We start from the raw sequence: 26,976 nt of genomic DNA, 5'->3' as shown, positions 1-26,976 counted from the left end.
GTTCATTCCTGTTTTCCATATTTTATGTTTTAAGTTGTCTTGCAGGCCAGGATTTCCCGTTGCTCTGGTTTAAGAAGATTCTTGTTTGCTGCCAGTGGTGAGTCTGTGTAATTGCAGCTTGTTCCCATGTGTTCAGCCTCACCTGTCTGTTGATTGCACCTCTCAGTTGTGCAGCAGGGCAGCTGCACGACATAATTAATTAAGACTCTGTTTTATTCTGGCTCAGTGCAATTCACAGACGCTGGTGATATTTCCTTGGTTCCAGAGTTCTTGAGTTCTGAGCTAGTCCCTGCCAGTTCCTGAGCTCCTGTCTAGCAGTGTCTGTCTAGCTGCTTTGAGTGTCGGTTCCTGTGTCGATTCCAGTGTCGATTCCAGTGTCTGATCCTGTGTCCTGAAGCGTGAAGCGTTCCTGTCCAGAAGTCCTGTGGCTTTGTCTGTGCCTGGTCGAATATCTGGCTTCTTGGTGTCCACCGGTCTGTCGTTTGGGATTCTGCCTGTCCTCCAGTTCCGAGAGTCTGTGTCGGCTACATTGGGGGTTCCTGTCCGTTTGCCAGTATTTGTACCGGTTCCGTGAGTAGCGGCTTTGCCGCGTCCGTCGGCTCAGGCCGCAGTATTCTTTGGTTATAATTTGTTTCTGGTGTTTTGCAGAGGGTTCTGCTTGTGCTGTCACCGCCGGTACACAACGGTATTGTGTCGGCGAGTGGACAGCATTTCCTTTGTTGTTCTTTTCCTTTGGCGGCGTGCCGCACATATATTTAGGTTTAGGGTTGTTAGTAGCCCCTAGCCTTCTGTTTGTTTTAGCTAGAGGTCCCCTTGTTATTATCCTGTCTCGGTTCACGCCTTGTCTCAATCTAAGACCTGGGGGCATTGGAGTTGGGCAGACCTAATCCGCCCTTCAAACGCGGCTGCCGTGGGCCCAAGAAACCATAGTCACTCAGGCGTGAACGGACCACACGGGTGAAACAATGGAGGTAGGGTGCTAGGGGCTATTTCCACACCACACCTTGTTTCAGCGTCACGTTCTGGTGCTCAGGATTCACTACGCAACATCTCCCTAGTTCTGAGCACCAGGAACCTAACATTATCACCAGCCATACAACAAAAAAGAAATAAAGCTTTTTCTTTTTTGGCCCAGCCCGGTGTTTAAAAATCCAGTCCTGTCTAGAACTCAGTGTGCAGAATCCAGTCCGGTGTTTAAAAATCCAGTCTTGTCTTGTCTAGTTTAAATATCCAGTCCAGTCTTGTCTTGTCTTGTCTAGTCTAGTCTTTTATTGTCTAGTTTAAAATCCTCCTATGCCTACTATGCAAGCCCTGCAAGCATCTCTCTCAGCCCTGAACTCTGCTTTCAGTGCTTTGAAACCTGAGCGGCTGGAAGTTTTGCAGCAATCCTTAAAGCAACTGCAAAACCTTCTGACCAAAATTTTGCTTATCTTGCCAGAAGTTATTGAGAGTTCATCTACCTCAAAAGAGACTCTTGCTCACAATATGGTGACAAGAGAATCCTCAGGTTTAATTAGAGAGAAAAAGTTTGAAAGTTTTCTGCGGCCCAGGCTCTCAGAAGAGGAGCGTCTGCGTCGCAGAAACTTAGATTTATGCCTATATTGTGGGGGTTTAGGCCACTATCTGCAGACCTGTGAGTTGCGCAAGCCAAAAGTGTGGCGACAAGTCCTGCCCTCTGGCCAAGTTTAGTCAGGATACAAGACCTACTCCTGTCTCTACTGTGGAAGAGGTACTTGTCACACAACCCACACTAAAAAGCACTCTGTCCTATAATTGGGGTCCTTGAGCTAGGGAGCCCCATTATAGATTCAGGAACCAAAGGAGAATGTTTCTCTCCTCTCTTGATTTTCCTGTGGAAGCAGAGTTGCAAACCCCTGGAGTGGTGCCCGATGCCCAGGGTCCTGGAGTGGTGCCCGATGCCCAGGGTCCTGGAGTGGTGCCCGATGCCCAGGGTCCTGGAATGGTGCCCAATGCCCAGGGTCCTGGAGCGGTGCCCGATGCCCAGGGTCCTGGAGCGGTGCCCAATTCCCAGAGTCCTGGAGCAGTGCCCGATGCCCAGAGTCCTGGACCGGTGCCTGATGTCCAGAGTCCTGGACCGGTGCCCGATGCCCAGAGTCCTGGAGCGGTGCCCGATGTCCAGAGTCCTGGAGCGGTGCCCGATGCCCAGAGTCCTGGAGCGGTACCCGATGCTCTAGGTTATAGAGGGACATCGAATATTATTGCTCAGGTGTCAATACCAGAAGGGGTCTCAGAAGCTGTTACCCCAGGTAGAGTCTTGAAAAGCGCAACTCCAGAGAAGGTGTCTAAAACCATAGTTCTAGAAGGGAACTCGAGAAGCAAAACCCCAGAAGGGATCTTTGAAGTAATATCCCCAAGTGGGGTCTCGAGAGATGCAGCCCCAAAGAAGGGTCTAGAGGTTGCTTCCCCAGGAAAGGACTCAAGAGGCATAGCGTTAGTGGAGGTTCTGAAGGTTATAGCTTCAGCAAAGGTCCCGGAAGTCATAGTCCCGGGAGAAGTTTCGATAATTATCGACTCAGAGAGGGAGGCCGACGGCTCGGTCCCAGAGAGGGAGGCCGACGGCTCGGTCCCAGAGAGGGAGGCCGACGGCTCGGTCCCAGAGAGGGAGGCCGACGGCTCGTTCCTAGAGAGGGAGGCCGACGGCTCAGTCCCAGAGAGGGAGGCCGACGGCCCGGTCCCAGTGAGGGAGGCCGACGGCCTGGTCCCAGTAAAAGAATCCGAGGTGCTGGCCCCAGCGGGGTTCCCGAAGGCCACTGCCCCAGCGGGGTTCCCGGAGGCCACTGCCCCAGCAGGGTTCCCGGAGGCCACTGCCCCAGCGGGGTTCCCGGAGGCCACTGCCCCAGCGGGGTTCCCGGAGGCCACTGCCCCGGGTGGGGTTCAGAAAGTCACTGCCCCGGCTGGGGTTCAGAAAGTCACTGCCCCGGGTGGGGTTCAGAAAGTCACTGCCCCGGGTGGGGTTCTGAAAGTCACTACCCCAGGTGGGGTTCAGAGGGCCACTGCCCCAGGTGGGGTTCCGAGGGTCACTGCCCCAGGTGGGGTTCAGAAAGTCACTGCCCCAGGTGGGGTTCAGAAAGTCTTAGCCTCGAGTAAGGTCAATAGTGACCAGGTCCTAGCAAAGCACTCTAGCCAGTCAGATGGGAAGGAAGCAGATCCTGACTCTGTTGATATCTCAACATCTATAATCTTTGATGGGGACTTAGTCCAATTTCTGGTGCTTTACAAACACTATTACACCATTTTGTTGTTTAGACCATTTCTGGGCATCACTTCAGAGAACCTTGTGCTCTATCTGATATATTCCTTTAGAGGAGAGCCTTTTGAGTGGGCAACCATCCTAATGAAAGCTGAAGATCCCATTCTTCAGGATCCCCCGGCATTCAGTGATGCAGTTATTAAGAGATATGGTTCCAAAGAAATTGGTTCAGGTTCCTCTAGGTCACCCGTCTTATCTGCTGAGAGTTCACCGTATTCTGTAAATTCGGCACAAGAGTCTCAGCCCGTTGTTTTGACTGCAGGATGCGCTTTTCTCTCTTCTTCTAATAGAAGTACTTTGCCTGAAAGTTCAGCTCCCAAGGTTAAGAAACCAATCTCTGATTTGAACCCAGCCTTGCTGGGAGGTACCATCAGTTCAGACAATGTTTGGGGAATTACCTTGGTCAGACCTCAAGAACTTTGTAAAAATAAGAAGAAAAAGAAAAAGAAATGATTATTGACTCTTGCCTTGTTAAAAAAAAAAAAAAAAAAAAAGATTTTTTTCCCCCCTTGTCTTGTGTCCAGTGGCCACCATCAAGGGGGGGGGGGGCACCGTTACAAGCTGTTGTCACAGCTTGTTTCTGTTAGACCAGTGTGTCAGGTTTTTTTTTTATCCTTTGTTTTGGAAAGTCTGAATTTTGGGGTCCTTTGACCCCTCCTCAAGGGGGGGGGGGGTAATGTTATGAGCCACGGCTGTGGCTCATTCCTGTTTTGCATTTTATGTTAATACTTTTGTTTATGTTCCCCGTGGGTGTCATGGGGTGTTTGGAGCTCACCCTTAAGGAGAGGGTACTGTTATGAACCACAGGTAGTGGTTCATTCCTGTTTTCCATATTTTATGTTTTAAGTTGTCTTGCAGGCCAGGATTTCCCGTTGCTCTGGTTTAAGAAGATTCTTGTTTGCTGCCAGTGGTGAGTCTGTGTAATTGCAGCTTGTTCCCATGTGTTCAGCCTCAACTGTCTGTTGATTACACCTCTCAGTTGTGCAGCAGGGCAGCTGCACGACATAATTAATTAAGACTCTGTTTTATTCTGGCTCAGTGCAATTCACAGACGCTGGTGATATTTCCTGGGTTCCAGAGTTCTTGAGTTCTGAGCTAGTCCCTGCCAGTTCCTGAGCTCCTGTCTAGCAGTGTCTGTCTAGCTGCTTTGAGTGTCGGTTCCTGTGTCGATTCCAGTGTCGATTCCAGTGTCTGATCCTGTGTCCTGCCGTGAAGCGTTCCTGTCCAGAAGTCCTGTGGCTTTGTCTGTGCCTGGTCGAATATCTGGCTTCTTGGTGTCCACCGGTCTGTCGTTTGGGATTCTGCCTGTCCTCCAGTTCCGAGAGTCTGTGTCAGCTACATTGGGGGTTCCTGTCCGTTTGCCAGTATTTGTACCGGTTCCGTGAGTAGCGGCTTTGCCATGTCCGTCGGCTCAGGCCGCAGTATTCTTTGGTTATAATTTGTTTCTGGTGTTTTGCAGAGTGTTCTGCTTGTGCTGTCACCGCCGGTACACAACGGTATTGTGGCGGCGAGTGGACAGCATTTCCTTTGTTGTTCTTTTCCTTTGGCGGCGTGCCGCACATATATTTAGGTTTAGGGTTGTTAGTAGCCCCTAGCCTTCTGTTTGTTTTAGCTAGAGGTCCCCTTGTTATTATCCTGTCTCAGTTCACGCCTTGTCATAATCTAAGACCTGGGGGCATCGGAGTTGGGCAGACCTAATCCGCCCTTCAAACGCGGCTGCCGTGGGCCCAAGAAACCATAGTCACTCAGGCGTGAACGGACCACACGGGTGAAACAATGGAGGTAGGGTGCTAGGGGCTATTTCCACACCACACCTTGTTTCAGCGTCACGTTCTGGTGCTCAGGACTCACTACGCAACATCTCCCTAGTTCTGAGCACCAGGAACCTAACACTGCTGGTCCCCACAATAAAGCAATTAGCACACTGAGCACAGATATTTGCAGCACACTGAGCACAGATATGGAGCGTTTTTCAGGCAGAGAACGTAGATATTTGCACTTGCAGCACACTGAGCACAGATATTTGCAGCACACTGAGCACAGATATTTGCAGCCCACTGAACATAGAAACTGAGAGGACGCCAGCCACGTCCTCTCACGATCATCTCCAATGCACGAGTGAAAAATGGTGGCGACGCGCGGCTCCTTATATAGAATACGAATCTCGCGAGAATCCGACCGCGGGATGATGACGTTCGGGCGCGCTCGGGTTAACCGAGCAAGGCGGGAGGATCCGAGTTTCTCGGACCCGTGCAAAAAAAGGTGAAGTTCGGGCGGGTTCGGATCCCGAGGATCCGAACCCGCTCATCACTAGAAAGGAGACAAAGCCGATAGACTCTTGGCATCCCGCCTCAGGACACAGCGGGCGCGGAACAATATTCTGGCAGTGCATACTGATTCTGGCGGAGTTACATATGCCCCAGATGCCATAAATAGTGTGTTTCGGGACTATTATGCTAAACTCTATAACTTAGAGTCAGCCCCCTCGGGACCGGGTCCCCCGGATGTTTTAATTTCAGAATTCCTGTGTAGGGCTGATCTCTCCCGGCTGTCTGAATTTGACTCCTTGGAGCTGAAACATAGAATTTGTCGGCAGATAAGAACCACTTGGCCCATCTAGTCTGCCCCTTTTTTTTTTTTAAATATTATTTTTATCTCTAACCTTATTTGATCCTTATTTCTTTGTAAGGATATCCTTATGTCTATCCCATGCATGTTTAAATTGCTCTACTGTCTTAGCCTCTACCACCTCTGATGGGAGGCTATTCCACTTGTCCACTACCCTTTCTGTGAAATAATTTTTCCGCAAATTTCCCCTGAACCTCCCCCCCTCCAGTCTCAGTGCATGTCCTCGTGTCCTATTGCTTCTCTTCATTTGGAGAATGTTTCCCTCCTGGACTTTGTTAAAACCCTTGATATATTTGAAAGTTTCTATCATGTCCCCCCTTTCCCTTCTATGCTCCAAACTATACATATTGAGATTTCTTAGTCTTTCTGGGTATGTTTTGTGATGTAGGCCATGCACCATTTTAGTTGCCCTCCTTTGTACAGTTTCTAATGTATTAATATCCTTTTGAAGATATGGCCTCCAGAACTGAATACAGTATTCTAGATGAGGCCGTACCAATGACCTATACAGTGGCATTATTACTTCTTTCTTTCTGCTGCTGATTCCTCTCCCAATGCAGCCAAGCATCTGACTAGCCTTCCTCATTGCCTTGTTACATTGCTTACCTGCCTTTAAGTCATCTGAAATAGTGACTCCTAGATCCCTTTCCTCCTCAGTAGTTTCCAGTATAGTGCCATTAATACTGTATTTAGCTTTAGGATTTTTGAGACCCAAGTGCATGATTTTGCATTTTTTGGCATTAAACTGTAATTGCCAGATTCTTGACCATTCCTCTAGTCTACCTAGATCCTCAATCATTTGTTTTACCCCACCTGGTGTGTCTACCCTGTTGCATACCTTTGTGTCATCTGCAAAAAGGCATACTTTCCCTTTAATGCCATTTGCAATGTCACCAATAAAGATATTAAAAAGCACTGGTCCAAGTACAGATCCCTGGGGTTCTCCACTGGTAACATTTCCCTCCTGTGAATGCACTCCATTTACCACAACTCTCTGTTTTCTATCCTTCAACCAAGATCTTATCCATTCAATAATCCTAATATCCAATCCTAAACTTTCAAGTTTATTTAGCAGTCTGTGATGTGGAACTGTGTCAAAAGCCTTACTAAAGTCTAGATAAGCTATATCCATGGCTTCACCTTTATCCATCACTTTAGTCACACAATCAAAAAAGTCAATAAGATTTGTTTGACATGATATCCCCCCAGTGAATCCATGCTGTTTGGGATCCAGTAAATTGCCGGATTTGAGATAATCTACAACTCTTTCTTTTAAGAGTGTTTCCATCAATTTCCCTACTACTGATGTAAGACTCACTGGTCTGTAGTTGTTTGCCTCTTCCTTGCTTCCACTTTTGTGCAGTGGGACTACGTTTGCTCTTTTCCAGTCCCCTGGAATTACTCCTGTAGCTAATGACTGGTTGAATAATTCTGTCAATGGTGCTACCAGCACCTCTTTAAGTTCTTTTAGTATCCTTGGATGTATCCCATCTGGCCCCATAGATTTGTCCACTTTCAGCTTTGAGAGTTCTCTTAGGACCTTCTCCTCTGTAAATGTACTTGTTTCATTTTCCTGAATATCCCTGCAACTTAACTGTGGCCCCTTCCCCTCTCTTTCAGTAGTAAATACTGAGCAAAAATAATCATTAAGATGATCTGCTATTAAATTGTCTCCTTCAACAAGACTCCCAGTGTCCGTCTTTAGTTTTATAATTCCGCCTTTTCTTTTTCTCCTTTCGCTTATATACCTAAAAATAGTTTTGCCTCCTTTACCCACTGACTGGGCCATTTTCTCCTCAGCTTGTGCCTTTGCATATCTGATTACCTTCTTTGTCTCCTTCTGTCTAACAAGATATATCTTTTTGTCTTCATTATTTTGTGTCTGCTTATATTTCCTAAAAGCCATCTTTTTTGCTCTTACAATATTTGCTACTTCTTTTGCAAACCACACTGGCTTCCTTTTCCTTGTGTTTTTCCTAACAGTTTTGATACAAATGTCTGTTGCCTTCAATATTGCACATTTTAATGTTTCCCACCTCTCCTGCACTGTTTCCAAATTCCTCCACTCTGCCAAAGAATCGCTTACACATTTTCCCATCCCTACAAAATCAGCCTTCCTAAAATCCAACACCTTTGTTTTTGTATGGGACGAGTCAGTCTCTGTCTTAATGCTGAACCATACTGCTTGATGATCACTGGATCCCAGGTTTTCACCAACTTTTACGTCTGATAATCTGTCTCCATTTGTAAGTATTAAGTCTAATATTGCATCTTTCCGAGTGGGCTCCCTCACCAATTGGTGGAGGGATGCTCCCTGAAGGGAATTTAAAATGTTCCTACTTCTAGTGGAACTAGCAACAGACACCTCCCAGTTTACATCAGGAAGATTAAAGTCTCCCATGATTATTACCTCTCCTTTTAATGATTAAAAGGATATTTCCGACGAGGAGATTGCTGCCGTCTTGAAAAATTTTAAATCTTCTAAAGCCCCGGGCCCTGATGGCTTCTCGGTTTCATATTACAAAAAAATTGGCCCCATTTTGATCCCCCACCTTAGAGTCTTGTTTAACGTGGTCCTGCATGGCGCCCCGTTTCCAAGCACTATGCTGGAGGCTAGGGTGATAGTTATCCACAAGGAGGACAGGGATCCTCAGGACTGTGCTAATTATCGGCCGATATCCCTATTGAATTTGGATATTAAACTTTATGCCAAAAATTTAGCTTCCCATCTCAACGGTGTACTCCTGAGTCTGATACACTACGACCAGGTGGGATTTATCCCTGGTCGTCAGGCCAGGGACAACACTAGGAGAGCGATTGACCTTATCCATTTGTTAAACTGCAGACACTCTCCTTCAATTATCCTCTCACTCGATGCCGAAAAGGCGTTCGATCGTATCTCGTGGCCATTCCTGTTTCAGACTCTGCAGGCATTTGGGATATCGGCTGAATTTTTAACGGGAGTCTCTGCCCTCTACTCCTCCCCCATAGCTAAGGTTCTCACTAACGGAATATTATCCTCTCCCTTCCCATTATCTAACGGAACAAGACAGGGGTGTTTGCCATGGTCATAGAACCTCTGGCTGCTATGATAAGGAACTCTGACGGAATTCGGGGAGTGAAGACGGGCTCCCAGGAGTTTAAGATTTCGCTTTTTGCAGACGACGTACTGTTGTCTTTAACCCAGCCGCAATCTTCTCTCCCCGCCTTGTATCAGATCATTGAGGAATATGGCTCCTTATTGGGCTACAAAATCAATTTTATTAAATCCGAAGCTATGTTATTACATGTTTCTGGAGATCTTAAATGCTCCCTGCAGTCCTCATATGACCTTCGTTGGCAGACCAATAAGATTAAATATCTGGGTGTCTATATTACTTCCCACTATACCTCTTTATACTCTGAAAACTTCCCGCGGCTACTTACAAAGATTAAAACAGACCTGGCTAAATGGAGGTCCCATATTATATCCTGGCTAGGTAGGATTATTGCCCTTAAAATGACAGTAATGCCACAACTCCTCTACCTTTTTCAAACTTTGCCTGTGAGGGTTCCGGAGAGGGTTCTTAGGGATGCCCATTCCTCATTTGTAAGGTTTGTTTGGAACGATAAACCCCCACGGATAGCTTTTCATGTACTTCGGCTCCCGCGCTCTGAGGGAGGTCTGGGATTCCCCGATGTTAAACTTTATTATCTGGCTAGCCATCTGAGTCAATTGGTGGCTTCTTTTGTGCCCCAAGGCTCTATTGCCTGGATTGATCTAGCAGCCCTTTCACTGGGGCTCCGCTCACTGGCTTCGCTGTGGGGTCTGGGCAGTCCGTATCAGCTCACTCTCACAAACCCTTTGTCCCTCTCTAAAATTCCATCTTTCTATCTGGTATAAATCTCTTAGGAAATACAATTTGTCTTCCCCCTACTCCCCCCTCACCCCCCTCTGGGACAACCCTGCCTTCCCCGATGGGGTTTCATCTTCTCGCTTCACATCCTGGTTTAGTGCTGGGGTTCACGTGGTATATGATCTCTCGCTCCAAGACCACTGGATGTCGTTAGATGATATCAAATGTAAGTTTTCCTCTCTCTCCCCTCCTTTTTTTGAATACTTTCAGATCCGACATTTACTTCTTTCCCTGCCTCAAGCTGACGTTTTAGGGGAACTTACCTCATTTGAATCCTTGTGTACTAAAAAACCCATCGGTGGTGGGCTAATCTCGATGATCTATACTATGTTGGTTGGAGTTTCCTCGGGGCCGCGGACGCGCCATGAGCGGGAGAGGGACCTGGGTCCCCCACCAGACGATGCCTGTTGGGAGGAGGTACGGGAGGGCATAGCTAAAAGCTCTATCTCTACCCGACTCAAGGAGACATCCTATAAATTATATTATCGGTGGTATTACACCCCGGACAAATTGTCTAGGATGTTCCCTTCTGCTACTCCTGTTTGTTGGCGGGGTTGCGGTCAGCGGGGAACTTAGTTCCATATTTGGTGGACTTGTCCACTTATAGCTCGGTTCTGGAATAAAGTACTCGATCTGTTGAAATCTCTCTCTGGCTTGGGGCTTGCACTGGACCCATGGGTATTTTTATTGGCTCGACCGTTTCCAGATCTTGACCCTCTCCTAAATAAATTGTTTTCCCATATTTTTGTGGCTGCTAAATCTTTAAATCGCTAAAAATTGGAAGGCCCCCGCTGCGCCTACTATCCCTGCCCTGTACAATTATGTTTGGTTCGTGGCCAATATGGAGAAGATTACTTATTATCTGCATGACTGTCCCCATAAATTAGAACTCGTCTGGGGTCCCTGGTTGCTTATGATGTCTCCCCCACACTGATAGGCGACATATTCCCATGTTCATCCTACTTACGTATACCTAGCCATACTATCCCTGGATCCTCCCTCCGGACGCCATCTGGCTCCTCTCAATGTTAGATAGTTATTGCCAATTGCCTGACTTATATACATGTATCTATATTGGTATGTTTATACATTATATATTGTTATCTTTGGTATACTTCCCTCCTCATGGCCTAGATCGGCCCTGCCCTTTGCATCAGTACTTGTCCTTTTCTACTTTCCCCCTGCTTCCCCCCTTCTTTTCTCTCCCTTCTGCTCCTCTTTGTTTCTCTCTCTCTCTCGTAATGGGTCCCCTCTTGTAGGACTTCTTTGTTTATCTGTACACTGAAAATTTTTTGAAAAAAAAAACTCCACGGAGACTGGTTTTTACTTTGATGTTGTACAACAGAATCTGTTTTGTATACTTTTTTTGTCTCTCCTGGTATAAATAAAGAGTTTAAAAAAAAAAAAGGTGCAATCACTTCACTTCTCCTTTCGGACCCCTGTGCTACTGCATGCGCAGATCCCTCTCCTGGTAAATTGTGTGTTATGTAGCCCATAAGATACAATGGCTATCACATTCAACAGTAGAGCAGCCCCCATAGAAAACTATGTGGGCTGCTTTTGTGTCCCAAAATATACGATTTCTCCCACAAATATTAATTGAGAAACAAGCACCATTATCTGTGCTAGCACCTAAGTGCGTCATACAGAATTGGTCTAAAGGGGAAGAAGACACAAACAGGGGGAAAACAGAAGGTCTGTGCTGGTACCTGAATGCATTGGACAGACTGGCCTAGACAGAAAACAAAATATGGACTCTACTTTCCAAGGTCACTCTTGTCCCCTTGATTGCAATTTCACTGCACTCTAACCCAGCCTCTGCAAAAAAGAATACAGCCCATGCACACTGGCAATGCTAATTAAAGCTAGAGATGAGCTACGAACATGGGGATCCAAGTCAAATCCGATTCCTGCCTTGGGTTTTCCCGCCAAGCTCGGATTTCAAATCGAATCTGAACATCATCATTCCGGTGTCAGATTCTCGCAGGTTTTGGGTTCTATATAAGGGTGCCGCGGCCGGGACTCGGCGCCATTTCACTCTCAGGCACGCTAATGTATGCTGTGCTGTACTCTGCTATATTGGCTGTGCTGTGTCCAGACTCCAAGCTGTGCTCTATTATCAGTGTGTATAGAGGAACAGTGCTGTATGCTGTGCTGTACTCTGCTATATTGGCTGTACTGTGTCCAGACTCACAAGCTGTGCTTTAAATAGTCAGTGTGTACAGGGGCATGCTGCTGTATTCTGCACTGTATTTTGATGTATCGGCTGTGCTGTGTCCATCTAAAGTGGCTGTTCACAAGCAGAACTACACTGTGTATTGTCACTGTAAGTTGCAACAAAAAAAAAAGTATTACAAATATTTTTAAAAAGTTTTTTTTTTAAAGTAATTTTTTTTTTATTATTTTATGTATGCACAACCTGTGTGCACTGTCCACCTGTGTGGTTATTATTCATGTACATAATAAAATAAAATAAAACCCCTTTGAATTGCTGCAGTGAAACTTGTGCTACGAAGTGCTAAATAAAGATATTCTTGTATTGTTTGTACCGTTTGGTGTGCTTTACCCTAGTATGCTTTGTTCAGGTGCATCTATACGCTCTGCAACTCCATGCAGTTTGAATTGAACTGTGACTCTAAAAACAAACTTGCATCCTACATATTAAATGGGGAAAGTCTAGGGGTAACAGTATTGGAAAAAGATTTGGGAGTACTCATTGATAATAGGCTTAATAACCGTATACAATGTCAAAGCGCAGTAAAAAAGGCAAGTAAGGTGCTAGCATGCATAAAACGGGGAATTGAGACAAGGGACGAGAATGTAATCCTGCAGCTGTATAAATCATTGGTACGTCCGCACCTGGAATATTGTGTTCAGTTTTGGGCACCACTGTATAAAAAAGATATCGGTGAACTTGAAAGGGTTCAAAGATGAGCTACTAAATTTATTAAAGGGCTAGAGGGACTGGGTGACGAGGAAAGGCTTACTAGTTTGAATATGTATACACTGGAAAAGAGGCGACTAAGAGGATACATTATTAATATCTTCAAATATGTAAAGGGGCATTACAAAGAGTTATCAGCTAAATTATTTATTAAAAGAACACTGATTAGGACACGTGGGGACTCGCTGAGGCTGGAGGAGAGCAAATTCCGCACGCAACGGAGGAAAGGGTTCTTCACTGTTAGGGCAATAAGGATTTGGAATTCACTGCCAGGGAAGGTAGTAATGGCGGACTCTGTAAATGCATTAAAAAAAATTATTGGATATATTTCTGCTTGAAAATGATATCCAAGGTTATAACATTTAAAATATCGACGTTGTTAATCTGGGTGTAACATGATTTATAGTTGTTAACTAGTCATAAAACATTACTTCAGTAGGTACATTATAATCAACACAACTTAATACAGGCTGAACACGATGGGCATTTTGCCTCTATTCAACCTCAATTGCTATGTTACTATGTTACTATATAGTACCAAAAGTTTGGACACAGTTTCTCATTCATTTGAATGAGAAAGTGTGTCCAAACTTTTGACTGGCACTGTATATGTAAGTTCTATTGTTTGTACTGTTTGGTTCCTTTACACTAGTGCACTTTTTTTCAAAACCCTGTGACTCCACGCAGTTTGAACTGAGCTACGAGTTCAAAAGAAAAAAATACATATGGATCTATTGTTAGTACAATTCTGTGCACTGTACCCCAGTTACCTGTGGCAATGTTTCATAGATGTGCTATAAACTGCCGTATGTTTGGCCACTGCTCTGTCGCTTAATAACAAGCCAGCACGCTGTAGCCTTTGACCTCAAGCGGATGAAAACAATATTGTGAGCTGTGAGGTTGTCAAAATTGAGTGGAAATGAGTGGCAATTGAGTGACTGTGGGAACCTATCTGAAGGTAACAAAGGATTACCCTTGGTTGCTACAGTACATTGTGCATAGCGAATAACCTTGTGGGTTACCTCCTATCAGGAGCTTGACTGTCTGTTGCCCAGATGGGTCTCATTATAATACTTAGCAAATCTGTTACCTTATCAAGGGGACCTGCGCACAGGTCTCCAAAAACTCAACAGCTTATTTAGAGCAGGGCCTCTTGCTCACAACACACACTCCCATGCTTACACAATAAGTGGGGTCACTTTCTATCTGTCCCCAGACCTAAATGCCTTCACAGTGTAGTAGTCCAAGTGCCTAATACACTCCATATATTGAACATAGACCTATTTACTCCATGGTGTTGTGTGGCCTCTACATTAGCTACTCTGGTGTATCTGTGCTCAGTGTCCTATCCTATGAGGCAAAGTGTGGAAGGTCAGAGCCTTGCGCTCTTTATGGTGGTCAACTTTTTGGATGGGTAAGGCAAAATTGCCACAATACCACAGGCCTAGTGCTTAATTAAATATGTATGTGCTACGGGTCTAGTGGCTGAATTATTTGTTCCAATCCTGACTTCCTTCTTTTGGTATTATTACCATGGAGTCTTCTCTCTCACCTGGTGTGAGTGGTGTACTGGCTGTACCCGCTGCCATTTTGTGATCTCCCATCTTTGAGTCTCTGCTGGTGACTTTGTGCAGTAGGTGGTGTGTCCGGTACTGTGCCCCCCACTGCTAGTGCTGCTAGTACTCCAGATTTGGTTGATTCCATATACCTCTTGCCTGGGTCATTCCATGTCAGTTCATCCAGGCATGACAACCACCGACTCAGATTTTTATGATACTTTGTACACTTGATTTTGCCACGTAGCTATTAACCCATGCCAAATTTTTCTGCTCTAGGCCTCACAGTTTTTGAAATATAGGGGGTCAAAGTTTAAACAAATTGCTGGGAAATGTCTCTACTGATGCATTGTTTTTTTTCTGAGGTGTATCTGGAAAAGAATTCACATCTCCGTGCCTAATCCACGTATGACTTTAAAATTTTGACCCTTTATCAATCAAAATATGGAGATTCCAGTAGAAATGTTTTATCAATATTACCTGACTCTGAGAGTTCATTAGACATTCCTTTACTTCATACTTAGTATTTTTTTTGTTGCAAAAAAAGTGGGTTCAGTTAGCATTATCAACCTAAAGCAGATGAGTTACCATGTCCCTTTTTTGTGTAAATTGAACCCTAAAATATACTTTATGGGTGTTTTGAAGATAGTGTGGTCCATCCCAGAGCCTGCCCTAACCAATATGATGCCCTAGGCAAGGTTTTGGCTGGTGCCCCCTAGCACTGAGCTAATTCTGCCTCTGACTCTGCATCCCCTTTCCCAGAACCATCACCCCTTACCCATAGCAGTCCTCATTTTGTTGCTCCTACCCCCTATATTTTAAATAGGAACAGTGCGCACATTCGGCATACAGCCCAAAAAGGGGCGTGTTCTTGCCTGGAATGGGTATGGTCACACAATAATACTACCAATTCAAATTACACCACACAGTACTGCAACTTTATTCACATTTTATCATGCGATAGTGCCCCTTATTCACGTTACATCACACAGTATTACCACTTTACCTTATATACGTTACTCCTCACAGTAGTGCCCCTTATTCACATTACACCACACAGTATTGTTCCTTATTCACATTACACCACACCATATTGCTCTTTATTCACATCAGACCACACAGTAGTGCCCTTTCTACACGTTATGCCACACAATAGAGCACCTTATACACATAATGCCACACATTAGTAATGCCTTTATACACATAATACCACACAGTAATGCCCCTTACACATATGACACACATTATTAATGTCCTTATAAACATAATGCACCTTACACATTATTCTAACCTTTATTAATGCCCTTATACACATAACGTCCCTTACACATATATGCCGCACATTATTAATGACCTTATACACATAATGACACACATAGTGCCCCTTTCACATATGCCGCACACTATTAGTGCACTTATACACATAATGACACACACAATGCCCCTTACACATATGCCGCACATTATTAATGCCCTTATACACATAATGACACAAATAATATCCCTTACACATATGCCACACACTATTCATGCCCTTATACACATGATGACACACACAGTGCCCCTTACACAGATCCCGAACACTACTGCACAACCAACCCACCCTCACACAGCACTTACATGGCCTCTAAACTGTGACCTCTGCCTCTGCTTGGATACAGATGTGTCCACATACATCTTGTCTCAATATGCCATGCAGCAGGAGATGCCTGGCATAAGTCAGCTGGCAGCTCTAGGCCAGCTCTGCTAACGTCTTGCACATTTTTTTGCCAAAAATGCATCTTATTTGCATTGCTTCGTGACTAGGATGCACAAGCAGCTTTTGCTGATGAAAATAATATGCGGCATGCTAATATTCTTTGTGCGACTGTGGCTGTATCTGCATACGTGATTTCCAGGAATACACTGTAACGTAGCATTTCGTATGCAGATACAGCCACAGTCACACACAGAATATAAGCATGCTGCATATCATTTTAATCAGCAGAAACTGCTTGTGCCCCTAGGCATTCCAAATGCCCTAGGCATTTGCCTAGTTTGCCTATACCTAGGGCCGGCTCTGGTCCATCCGGATATTCATCATGTCCTCCTTATAGCTGTGCTGGGATTATGGGACTTGTTGCTCAATTATGTTGATCATTTACCTATTGTTGTTTCAGGGGGCGTGGGATTGGGCTGCACATAAACAGTCTCACTGTATTTAAAAAAAACAAAACAGTGATAATTGTGCTGAGGGGTTCGCAGGGACAGAGCTTTCTTGCAAGCTCTGTCCATGCCTGGAAATTTGAATACACTCAAGTGATATTTCCTAAATTCACAATGCAAACTTAGGCGAAAATATCACACTGCAATCGCATTTTAAAAATGGAATGTAGTAAATATGACCCTATGTGTGGACTATGTGAAAAAGAATTCATAAGTAGCTATTTTGTTTTTGTATTCAATAATAGGCAGTACTGGCTAATTAACACTATTGTGGTTTTCCTATACGTATAGATCTAGATGGGAATCTTAACGAAAGGCCTTCAACCGCTAGTCAAGGTAAGCTCAGTCACACCATTATTATTAATAGCAGAAAGAAGTGAAGTCATGGAGAATGGAGATGTTGCAAGATATTTGAGAGTATTTTCAGCCTAAGGGCGGTATCATACTACGTGCGGTGAGTTACCTTACCGCACGGTAATAACGGGCTTTTTAGCCCAGTAATGCTATTGGCTATTCAATTACAGCGTGTTTTTACAGTGCGGTAAATCACACATTATCGGGCGATAAAACATGGGATCCGTGATAAGTTTGTGTACCCATGTGTTACCATCCGATAACGGGTCTCCTGGGGCTGGTTATTGGGGATTCTGCAGAAAAATCCCAGATAAGTGCCGGGCTATGGATCTAATAGAATAGCCCTGGGGGAATCCATTAGCTGCAGTAATTCACTGCAGCTAATATGATACCGCACTATGACTCCACTACAATAACTGTAATTCACAACCAGACCTGGCCAAGGACTAACTGTAGGCTGCTAGTTAGGTAGCACAATAATGACTTGTGTAATGTTTGCCTGTTGACGTAGAATAAAAGCAAACTGAAGCTCTCCAGCTATTGTGAACTGCAAACCCAACATGACCTCTGGCTAGTCGGGCATGTTGGTTCTTGTAGTTCACATAAGGCCGGTCCGACGCATACGCGTGGTACGCGGCCACGTTGGGCACAAGAGTGTAGAGGGCGATACTGCAGACAGTGAGTCGCAGTCACTCACTTTCTACAGCACTGCGGCCGCCCTCTGGACAACTATCTCATAAACCCACTGACTAGGCGCGCGTACGGGGATGCCACAACACACCCGCTTCGCAGGTCAATAACCCCGCCAACCCTGCCCCGCATGACGCCTGCGGCCCATTCAGCACTCACAGCGCCTCCATCCCAGTGACTGTGTGCGCAATGGGATGCAAGGACGTCTCACAGTCTCTACCACTGTGCGGCTGCCGGCCATGCTGTGTCTGTGAGGAGAGACGGAGGAGCATGGTGCTCCTCTTTGGAGTACTGGATCTGGACGAGTCAGAAAGAAACATCTCTGTGGCAGTGGCTGCCACTTAGGCAGGAATGGTGAGTGTTTCCTGCCTTTTATCTTAAACTGCGTGCAGGGAAAGAGATGGGAGAGGGGACCAAGTAGGGTGAATATATAAGTAAAAATAAACTGTGTGTGTCAGTGTGCCCCTGCTCCCTGTACAATGTGTGTGTATGTGTGTGTGTGTCAGTGTGCCCATATACAATCTGTGTGTCCGTGTGCTCCTGGTCCCTGTGTGAGAATGTGTGCATGTGTGTCAGTGTGCCCCTGGGTCCCTGTACAATGTGTCAGTGTTACCCTATCTAATATATGTATGTGTGCAATGGCATTTAAAAAAAAAAATTCTTACAGAGCTAGCGGTACGCTGCGGCGGGCCATAACAAAGCAGGAGGAGGCAGTGCTGCCGGAGTAGAGGAGGGAACCCCTCCTCTCTGATACTGTTTGACTTGCCAGACCTCCGACGGAGGGCCGGCTTGAGGGTCATTCAAGAGCCTGCCATTGCTGGAACTATGGGACTATGGGGGTCATTCCGAGTCGATCGTAGCTGTGCTAAATTTAGCACAGCTACGATCTTCTTCCCTGACATGCGGGGGGACGCCCAGCACAGGGCTAGCCCTCCCCGCATGTCAGTTCGGCCCCCCCTTGCAGAAGTGCAAAGGCATCTCACAGCGGCGACGCCTTTGCACTTCAAGAGTAGCTCCTGGCCAGCGCAGCTTTAGCGTGTTGGCCGGGAGCTACTCATCGCTCCCCGGCCCGCAGCGGCTGTGGGCCGCCCCCCCATTCGGTCCAGCCACGCCTGCATTGGCCGGACCAAACCCACGAAACGACGGCCAAATGCCGCCGTTCCACCCCCTCCCGCCCAGCGATCAACTCTGCCTGTCAATCAGGCAGAGGCGATCGTATCCCTGCTACGGCCTTCGGCCGTCTGGCATGCGCCGGCGCATGCGCAGTAGGGACCCGTTCACTCTGCTGCGTTAAAATGCAGTGAGCGAATGGGTCAGAATGACCCCCCATACTCTCCACAGCCTTCCACTGTGTCCAGAAATGAACTGCTCACTTACTGCAGGTTAGAGAAGTTCTCTCTCTCCTCTCCCCTCTCCCTCCTTCCTCTCTTGCTCCCTCTCATGTTAACAGCCCTTGTTTCTCATACGTCCTAGAGGATGCTGGGGTCACCATAGAACCATGGGGTATAGAAGGGATCCGCAGGAGACATGGGCACTTTAAGACTTTGAAAGGGTGTGAACTGGCTCCTCCCTCTATGCCCCTCCTCCAGACTCCAGTTTTAGAATTGTGCCCAGTGAGACTGGACGCACTACAGGGAGCTCTACTGAGTTTCTCTGAAAAATACTTTTGTTAGGTTTTTTATGTTCAGGGAGGCTGCTGGCAACAGTCTCCCTGCTTCGTGGGACTTAGGGGAGAGAAGTATGACCCACTTCCAGTGAGTTCAAGGGCTCTGCTTCTGGCTACAGGACACCATTAGCTACTGAGGTACTGATCACTAGGTACGCCTAGATGCTCACTCCCGCAGCCGGCCGTCACCCCCTTACAGAGCCAGAAGTCAGAAGACAGGTGAGTAACAAGAAAAGAAGGCTTCTTCTTCAGTGACAGCATTTTCTGAGGTACAGCGCAGCGGGCAGACGCTGCGCGCCAAGCTTCCACACACAGCACTACAGGGTGCAGGGCGGGGGGGCGCCCTGGGCAGCTAAAAAACATCCTCATTATTCCACTGGCAAGAGGGGACATTAGTGCCACAGCACTGTCCTAACCCCCGCCAGTATAAATATTAGAAAAAGCGGGACAGAAGCGCGCCATTAATGGGGCGGGGCTTCTTCCTCACAGCTCACGGCGCCATTTCCTCTCCGCAAGCTGCAGAGACGTCGGTCCTCCTCACACTGACAAGTACCAGGGGTGCAAAACGGGCGGAGGCATGTCAATTGGTGCAATATATGTGATAGTAAAAGCGCTATAGGTCTGAGGCAGTTTCTTGGTGATTTTAGACCCGTTGATTTAGCGCTGGGTTGTGAGCTGGCAAATCCCCTCTGTGTCTCTCTGACAGACTTTACTGTGGGTCTGTCCTCTATATGCCCGGTGTGTCTGTGGGTGTTTGGTGCACGTGTGTCGACATGTCTGAGGCTGAAGGCTCTTCCCAGGAGGAGGCTGTATTAGGGACACAAACGGCTGCGGGCGTGATCCTGTCGGCACCGCCGACGCCTGATTGGGTAAATGTGTTGAACGCCTTGAATGCTAATGTGGCTCTTATTAGTAAGAGGCTAGATAAGTCTGAGTCTCAGACCCAGGCATGGAAGAAATCTGTGGAAGATATGTTATTGCAAAGTCAGGTCCCCTCAGGGTCACAAAAACGTACGTTGGCCCAGTTGGCAGACACTGTTACCGACACGGACTCTGATTCCAGTGTCGACTATAGCGATTCCAGATTAGATTCAAACTTGGCAAAAAAGCATTTAGTACATGATTGTGGCGGTTAAAGAGGTGTTACATATCACTGAGGACCCGGCTGTCCCTGATAAAAGGGTCTGTATGTATAAGGAAAGGAAACCTGAGATAACGTTTCCTCCCTCTCATGAACTGAACACGCTATTTGAAAAAGTCTGGGAAGGTCTTGACAGAAAGTTTCAGATTCCCAAAAGAATTACGGTAGCTTTTCCGTTTCCCTCGGTGGATAGGGAAAAGTGGGAGTCACCCCCCACTGTGGACAAGGCCCTGTCACGTTTCTCTAAAAAGGTGGCTCTCCCGTCACCTGACACGGCGGCCCTTAAGGATCCTGCGGATCGTAAACAAGAAACTAAGTTAAAGTCCATTTATGCGACCACAGGTACGCTACTCAAACCTGTCATTGCGTCTGCGTGGGTAAGTAGTGCTATCGAAAAGCGGGCAGACAACTTGTCTTCTGAAATAGATACCCTAGATTGGGATAGCATTCTCTTGACGCTGGGTTATATCAAGGACGCTGCAGCATACCTTAAGGAAGCTGCGAGAGATATTGGTCTTTTGGGATCAAAGGCCAATGCCATAGCAGTCTCAGCTAGGCGAGCATTGTGGATTCACCAATGGAATGCTGATGCTGATTCCAAGAAAAGTATGGAATCTCTACCATATAAAGGTAAGGCCTTATTTGGCGACGGCCTTGATGATTTGGTATCTACAGCAACCGTGGGTAAGTCATCCTTTTTGCCTTATGTTCCTCCACAACAAAAGAAAATGTACCACTATCAGATGCAGTCCTTTCGGCCCAATAAATACAGAAAGGGCCGAGGTTCTTCCTTCCTTGCTACTAGAGGAAGGGGAAGAGGTAAACGATCACCAGCCTTGTCAGGCTCCCAGGAGCAGAAGTCCTCCCAGGCTTCTGCCAATTTCACCGCATGACGTTGGGGCTCCTATGCGGGAGTCAGCACCGGTGGGGGCACGTCTCAAACTCTTCAGTCAGTTTTGGCTTTGTTCGGTCCTAGACCCATGGGATTTACAAATAGTATCCCAAGGGTACAAGCTGGAGTTTCAAGACGTTCCCCCTTGTCGTTTTTTCAAATCGGCCTTACCAGCTTCTCTTCCGGACAGGGAGGTAGTTTGCGACACAATACAAAAGTTGTGTCAAAATCTAGTTATTGTCAGCGTTCCCCAGTCAAAACAGGGAGAAGGTTTTTAGTCGAGCTTGTTTGTGGTCCCGAAGCCGGACGGCTCGGTCAGACCAATCCTAAACCTGAAATCCCTAAATTTCTACCTAAAGAAATTCAAATTCAAGATGGAGTCTCTCCGAGCAGTGATCTCCAGTCTGGAGGAAGGGGATTTTATGGTGTCGGTGGACATAAAGGATGCCTACTTACATGTTCCCATTTATCCTCCGCATCAGGCTTACCTGAGGTTTGCAATTCAGGATTATCATTACCAATTTCAAACGTTGCCATTTGGTCTGTCCACGGCTCCGAGGATTTTCACCAAAGTGATGGCGGAGATGATGGTTCTCCTTCGCAAGCAAGGAGTCACGATTATCCCATACTTGGACGATCTCCTGATAAAGGCGAGATCCAGGGACCAGTTGGTGCAAAACGTTGCACTCTCCTTGACAATTCTTCAGCAACATGGTTGGCTCCTAAACTTGCCAAAATCACAGTTGATTCCGACGACGCGGTTGTCGTTTTTGGGAATGATATTGGACACAGAACTACAGAGAGTCTTTCTTCCAGTGGAAAAGGCTCTGGAACTTCAGAGTCTGGTCAAACAAATTCTGAAACCAGCAAGAGTGTCAATCCATCAATACATTCGGTTGCTGGGGAAGATGGTTGCGGCCTACGAGGCCATTCAGTTTCGCAGGTTCCATGCCAGAGTGTTCCAGTGGGACCTGTTGGACAAGTAGTCCGGGTCCCACCTACACATGCACCGGAGGATAATCCTGTCTTCCAAGACCAAGGTATCACTCCTGTGGTGGCTGCACAGCTCTCACCTCCTAGAGGGGAGCAGGTTCGGGATACAGGACTGGATCCTAGTGACTACGGATGCAAGCCTCCGAGGCTGGAGGGCAGTCACAATGGGAGAAAACATCCAAGGAAGATGGTCAAGTCAGGAAACTTGTCTCCACATAAATGTTCTGGAGTTAAGGGCCATTTACAATGGCCTTCTGCAAGCGGAACATCTTCTTCGAGATCTGCCTGTACTGATCCAGTCGGACAATGTATCAGCAGTAGCGTACATAAACCATCAGGGCGGAACGAAAAGCAGAGCGGCAATGGCAGAAGCCACAAGGATTTTCCGTTGGGCGGAAAAGCATACAAGCGCTCTGTCAGCGATCTTCATTCCAGGAGTGGACAACTGGGAAGCAGACTTCCTCAGCAGACACGATCTCCATCCAGGAGAGTGGGGCCTCCACCAAGAAGTCTTCGCAGAGGTGACAGGTCGTTGGAGAGTTCCTCAAGTAGACATGATGGCATCTCGTCTCAACAAGAAGCTATAGAGATATTGTTCCAGGTCAAGGGACCCTCAAGCAATTGCAGTGGATGCTCTGGTGACACCGTGGGTGTTTCAGTCGATGTATGCATTCCCTCCACTTCCTCTCATTCCAAAAGTTCTAAAGATCATAAGAAGAACAAGGATCCGGGCGATCCTCATCGTCCCAGACTGGCCAAGGAGGGCTTGGTATCCAGATCTTCAGGAATTACTCATAGGAGATCCCTGGCCTCTTCCTCTGCGCGAGGACCTGTTACAACAGGGGCCGTGCATGTATCAGTACTTACCGTGGCTACGTTTGATGGCATGGCAGTTGAGCGCAAAATCCCAGCCCGTAAGGGTATTCTCAGTAAACATTACCACCATATTTGGAGGAAATATGTTTCTTGGTGTGAATCCAAGGGGGCTCTTACAGAAGAGTTTCGGCTAGGACGTTTTCTCCATTTTCTACAAGCAGGTGTGGATGCGGGCCTAAAATTGGGCTCAGTTAAGGTACAGATTTCAGCCTTATCGGTTTTCTTTCAGAAACAATTGGCCTCCCTTCCAGAAGTTCAGACTTTCGTGAAAGGCGTGTTGCACATCCAACCTCCATTTGTGCCTCCAGTGGCACCATGGGATCTTAATGTGATGTTGCAGTTCCTTCAATCACATTGGTTTGAACCTTTACGGAAGGTGGAGTTGAAATTCCTCACTTGGAAAGTGGTCATCCTGTTGGCCTTGGCATCTGCAAGGCGGGTGTCTGAGTTAGCGGCCTTGTCTCACAAGAGCCCTTATTTGATCTTCCATGAAGATAGAGCTAAATTGAGGACACGTCAACAATTTCTACCGAAGGTGGTTTCCTCTTTCCACATGAACCAACCTATTGTGGTGCCTGTGGCTACTGACGCCTTCGCTGAGTCAAAATCTCTGGATGTGGTCAGAGCTTTGAAGATTTATGTCACCAGAACAGCTCAGATTAGGAAAACAGAGGCTCTGTTTGTCCTGTATGCTCCCAACAAGGTTGGGTGTCCTGCTTCCAAGCAGACCATTGCACTCTAGATCTGTAACACGATCGGTGAAGGCCCATTCTACTAGAAAGGTCGAATCATCCTGGGCGGCTGCCCGGGGGGTCTCGGCATTGCAACTTTGCCGAGCAGCTACTTGGTCGGGGTCAAACAAATTTGCAAAGTTCTACAAGTTTGACACCTTGGCCGATGAAGACCTTAAGTTCGGTCAATCGGTGCTGCAGAGTCATCCGCACTCTCCCGCCCGTTCTAGAGCTTTGGTATAACCCCATGGTTCTATGGTGACCCCAGCATCCTCTAGGACGTATGAGAAAATAGGATTTTAATACCTACCGGTAAATCCTTTTCTCCAAGTCCCTAGAGGATGCTGGGCGCCCGTCCCGGTGCGTACTCTATCTGCAGTTATTAGTTGTGGTTACACACATGTTGTGTTACGTTTATTGTCAGCATGTTGCTGCAATTGTTCATGCCGTTGACTTGTGTTTTGTTGAATGCCGCGTTGTGCGGCATGCTTGAGGTGTGAGCTGGTATGAATCTCACCTTAGTTTAACAATAAATCCTTCCTCGAAATGTCCGTCTCCCTGGGCACAGTTCCTATAACTGGAGTCTGGAGGAGGGGCATGGAGGGAGGAGCCAGTTCACACCCTTTCAAAGTCTTAAAGTGCCCATGTCTCCTGTGGATCCCATCTATACCCCATGGTTCTATGGTGACCCCAGCATCCTCTACGGACTAAGAGAAAAGGATTTACCGGTAGGTATTAAAATCCTATTTTTTTTTTCTGCGTGTCTCTCCCACTAATACTTTCACTTCATGTCCCAGTGAGCCCTTTCAACCCAATTGACCCCCTTTACTCCCTCGTACAGGGACCTCAGATAACCTCTCCCTGTCACCCTCTGCCTCTCCCTGTCACACTTGGCTTGTGACCTTTCTTCCCATCACACTATGCCTCTCCCTGTCCTCCTCTCCCAGTCTCCCTTGGCTTGTCGCCCCCTCCCCGTCACCTTCTGCCCCTCCCTGCTAACCACCGCTTATCACCTTCTCACTTTAGCACCCTACCTTTTCCTTTCACTCACTGTCCATCACCCTCAGCCTCTCCCTATTACCAACTTCTCCCTGTCACCCATTCCCGGTTACCATCTCCCTGTCACCCACTGTTTCTCCGTCACACCCTGCATACTACTGTGTGGTGTAATATGAATAACGGACGTTACTCTGTGGTATAATGTGACTAACAGACACTACTGTTCGAATTAGTGTGAATTGGTACTATTCTGTGGCTATGCCTCATCCCCATGAAACCAGGCCCCTAAATATTCCACTCAGGGGCGCCAAATTATATATTCGCTTACCAAAAAAATTAGGCTCGGGCCGGCCCTGAGTTCACAAGAACTAGTGAGTGACGGTGAGTTTTTTTTATGTCTATTCTTATAGTTGTTATAAACCTCCTAATGATCATGTGTGGACCCCTTATTCAAAAGTAAAGCATTCAGTACCTTTAATACCAAGAAATAATGACACGGAGACTTGAATTTGGCAGAAAATTGTTAGCTATTTATTGTACCCTAACCATTAGAAAAACTGTAAAATGAAAATTTTAGTTAACATGCCGATTCAGCCGGCATATGGTGGCAGAAAAAAGAACGGCTATATTCAACTGACGATAACCTCAAAACATTAAATTTCCAAACTATCCTAATTTTAACACAAACTATAAAATAGGTAATAGGTGCCCGACTCAGACCCCCACGGTGACTACCCACCCTGATGGGTGATGACGCTGCCCCCGGACGGGTGGTCAAGCGGCCTTAAAAGTCAATGGAGGTGAGTGCACCTAAACCACACCAAACTGTAAATCACTGCAACTAACAAGACAAACTACACCTGCCGTTCTTTTCCGCCAACAGCGAAAGACTCTCCTCAGAGTCTTCGCACCGCCACCATACCCTCAACCTAACTCCTGCAACACGAGAAACAGATCCTCCAGGAAAAGCATCATCCCCTCATTGGACAGATGCACACCACTGTCACGAAACCGAATCCTAGGGTGGCGAACCACTTTGCCTCTGTGGGTCAACACCCACTTCGCCACCGCCCCATTCACCTTTTGCCTGGCCTCATCAATCAGGCGACCGTCCGCCAAACCTCGCCAACTCAACCTTGGCACCATCATAGAAAACACCAAGACACAATTGGTCCACGCTGCGGCCACACTGGCCAGATCCTTCATCATGGCCCACCGCAGCTCCAAAGATGTCCTCTTCCCCAGGTCGTTGCCACCTAAATGGACAACCAGCACCCAGGGATCCCATGCTCGCTGACCTGACTGACCAATCTACTCTTCAGATCTTTCCACATCATCCCCCGCCAACCAAGCCAACGAACGCCATGAGCCCTAGTAAACATCTGTGCCCCCTCCGAGGCCAAAAACCTGGCTGCCCAGTACACATAAGAGTGGCCAACCACCCAGATTGCCAAATCATCTTCTACCCAACCCGAAGAGAAGGAAAGGGGTAAAAAAATCGGTTAATAAGAATCTAAAGCAGAGTTTATTAAACGCATTAACCTGAAGGATCTGGCAAAAGAAAAAAATGGGGTTTTCGTGTCTTGCAGAAGTAACGGCCTAGCCGATCTGCACAATCTTCCAGCCAATTGAAGCAGAACATAAACACACAATGGGAAAAATCAAAATAATATATGGAAAATAAACGGGGGGGGGGGGGGGGGAAGGTATAACATGGGAAAAACATGTAAGAACTCAGCTGGAGGTGAAAGCGTAAAAACCTGCTGAGGTACTTTGATTTGAACTGATCCACCAAATTGTAGATTAGAATTCAGTCCGTCAAGTCAGGCAAAAAAATCGCAAAAGAACTCCAGACCCCCGCTGCCAGCAGCGGCGAGTGGCTAATCTCTGAGTAGGATAAACAGGGGAGACAAACGGACACACAACACAAGGACGTACTAAACTTTACAACATGACTTATACAACTACAAATAAACAGAACCGTTAGTCAAACAAACAAATCATGCAACGGGGCGAATATATCGTCTGTAACTCGATGACTTCCATCGCCCCACTGCCTGGATTTCCGCCACGGAAAGCCCTGCTGACGCAGCCGACGTCGCAGCCCCGATGCGGAAGGAATGCGTCCCGAAAG

At 46.8% G+C, this 26,976-nt stretch overlaps 1 protein-coding gene across 22 annotated transcripts in view; it reads left to right on the top strand.

Moving 5' to 3' along the window:
• Window positions 1-26,976, top strand: part of LOC135010635 (thrombospondin-4-like) — a 509,209-nt gene that overhangs the window by 181,759 nt on the left and 300,474 nt on the right. For 17 of the 22 annotated variants that reach the window (XM_063952406.1, XM_063952405.1, XM_063952399.1 and 14 more), the window contains one exon: window positions 16,792-16,836. The exons of the other annotated variants lie outside the window; for them this stretch is intronic. In XM_063952406.1, the coding sequence (XP_063808476.1) occupies window positions 16,792-16,836 (45 nt within the window). The remainder of the gene's footprint in view (window positions 1-16,791; window positions 16,837-26,976) is intronic. 22 annotated transcript variants of the gene reach the window in all.

This window comes from Pseudophryne corroboree, chromosome 2 (assembly GCF_028390025.1).
Source record: "Pseudophryne corroboree isolate aPseCor3 chromosome 2, aPseCor3.hap2, whole genome shotgun sequence".
NCBI lineage: Eukaryota > Metazoa > Chordata > Amphibia > Anura > Myobatrachidae > Pseudophryne > Pseudophryne corroboree.
Note: the sequence above shows the minus strand (reverse complement) of the source record. Positions and strands in the feature narration are given on the sequence as shown.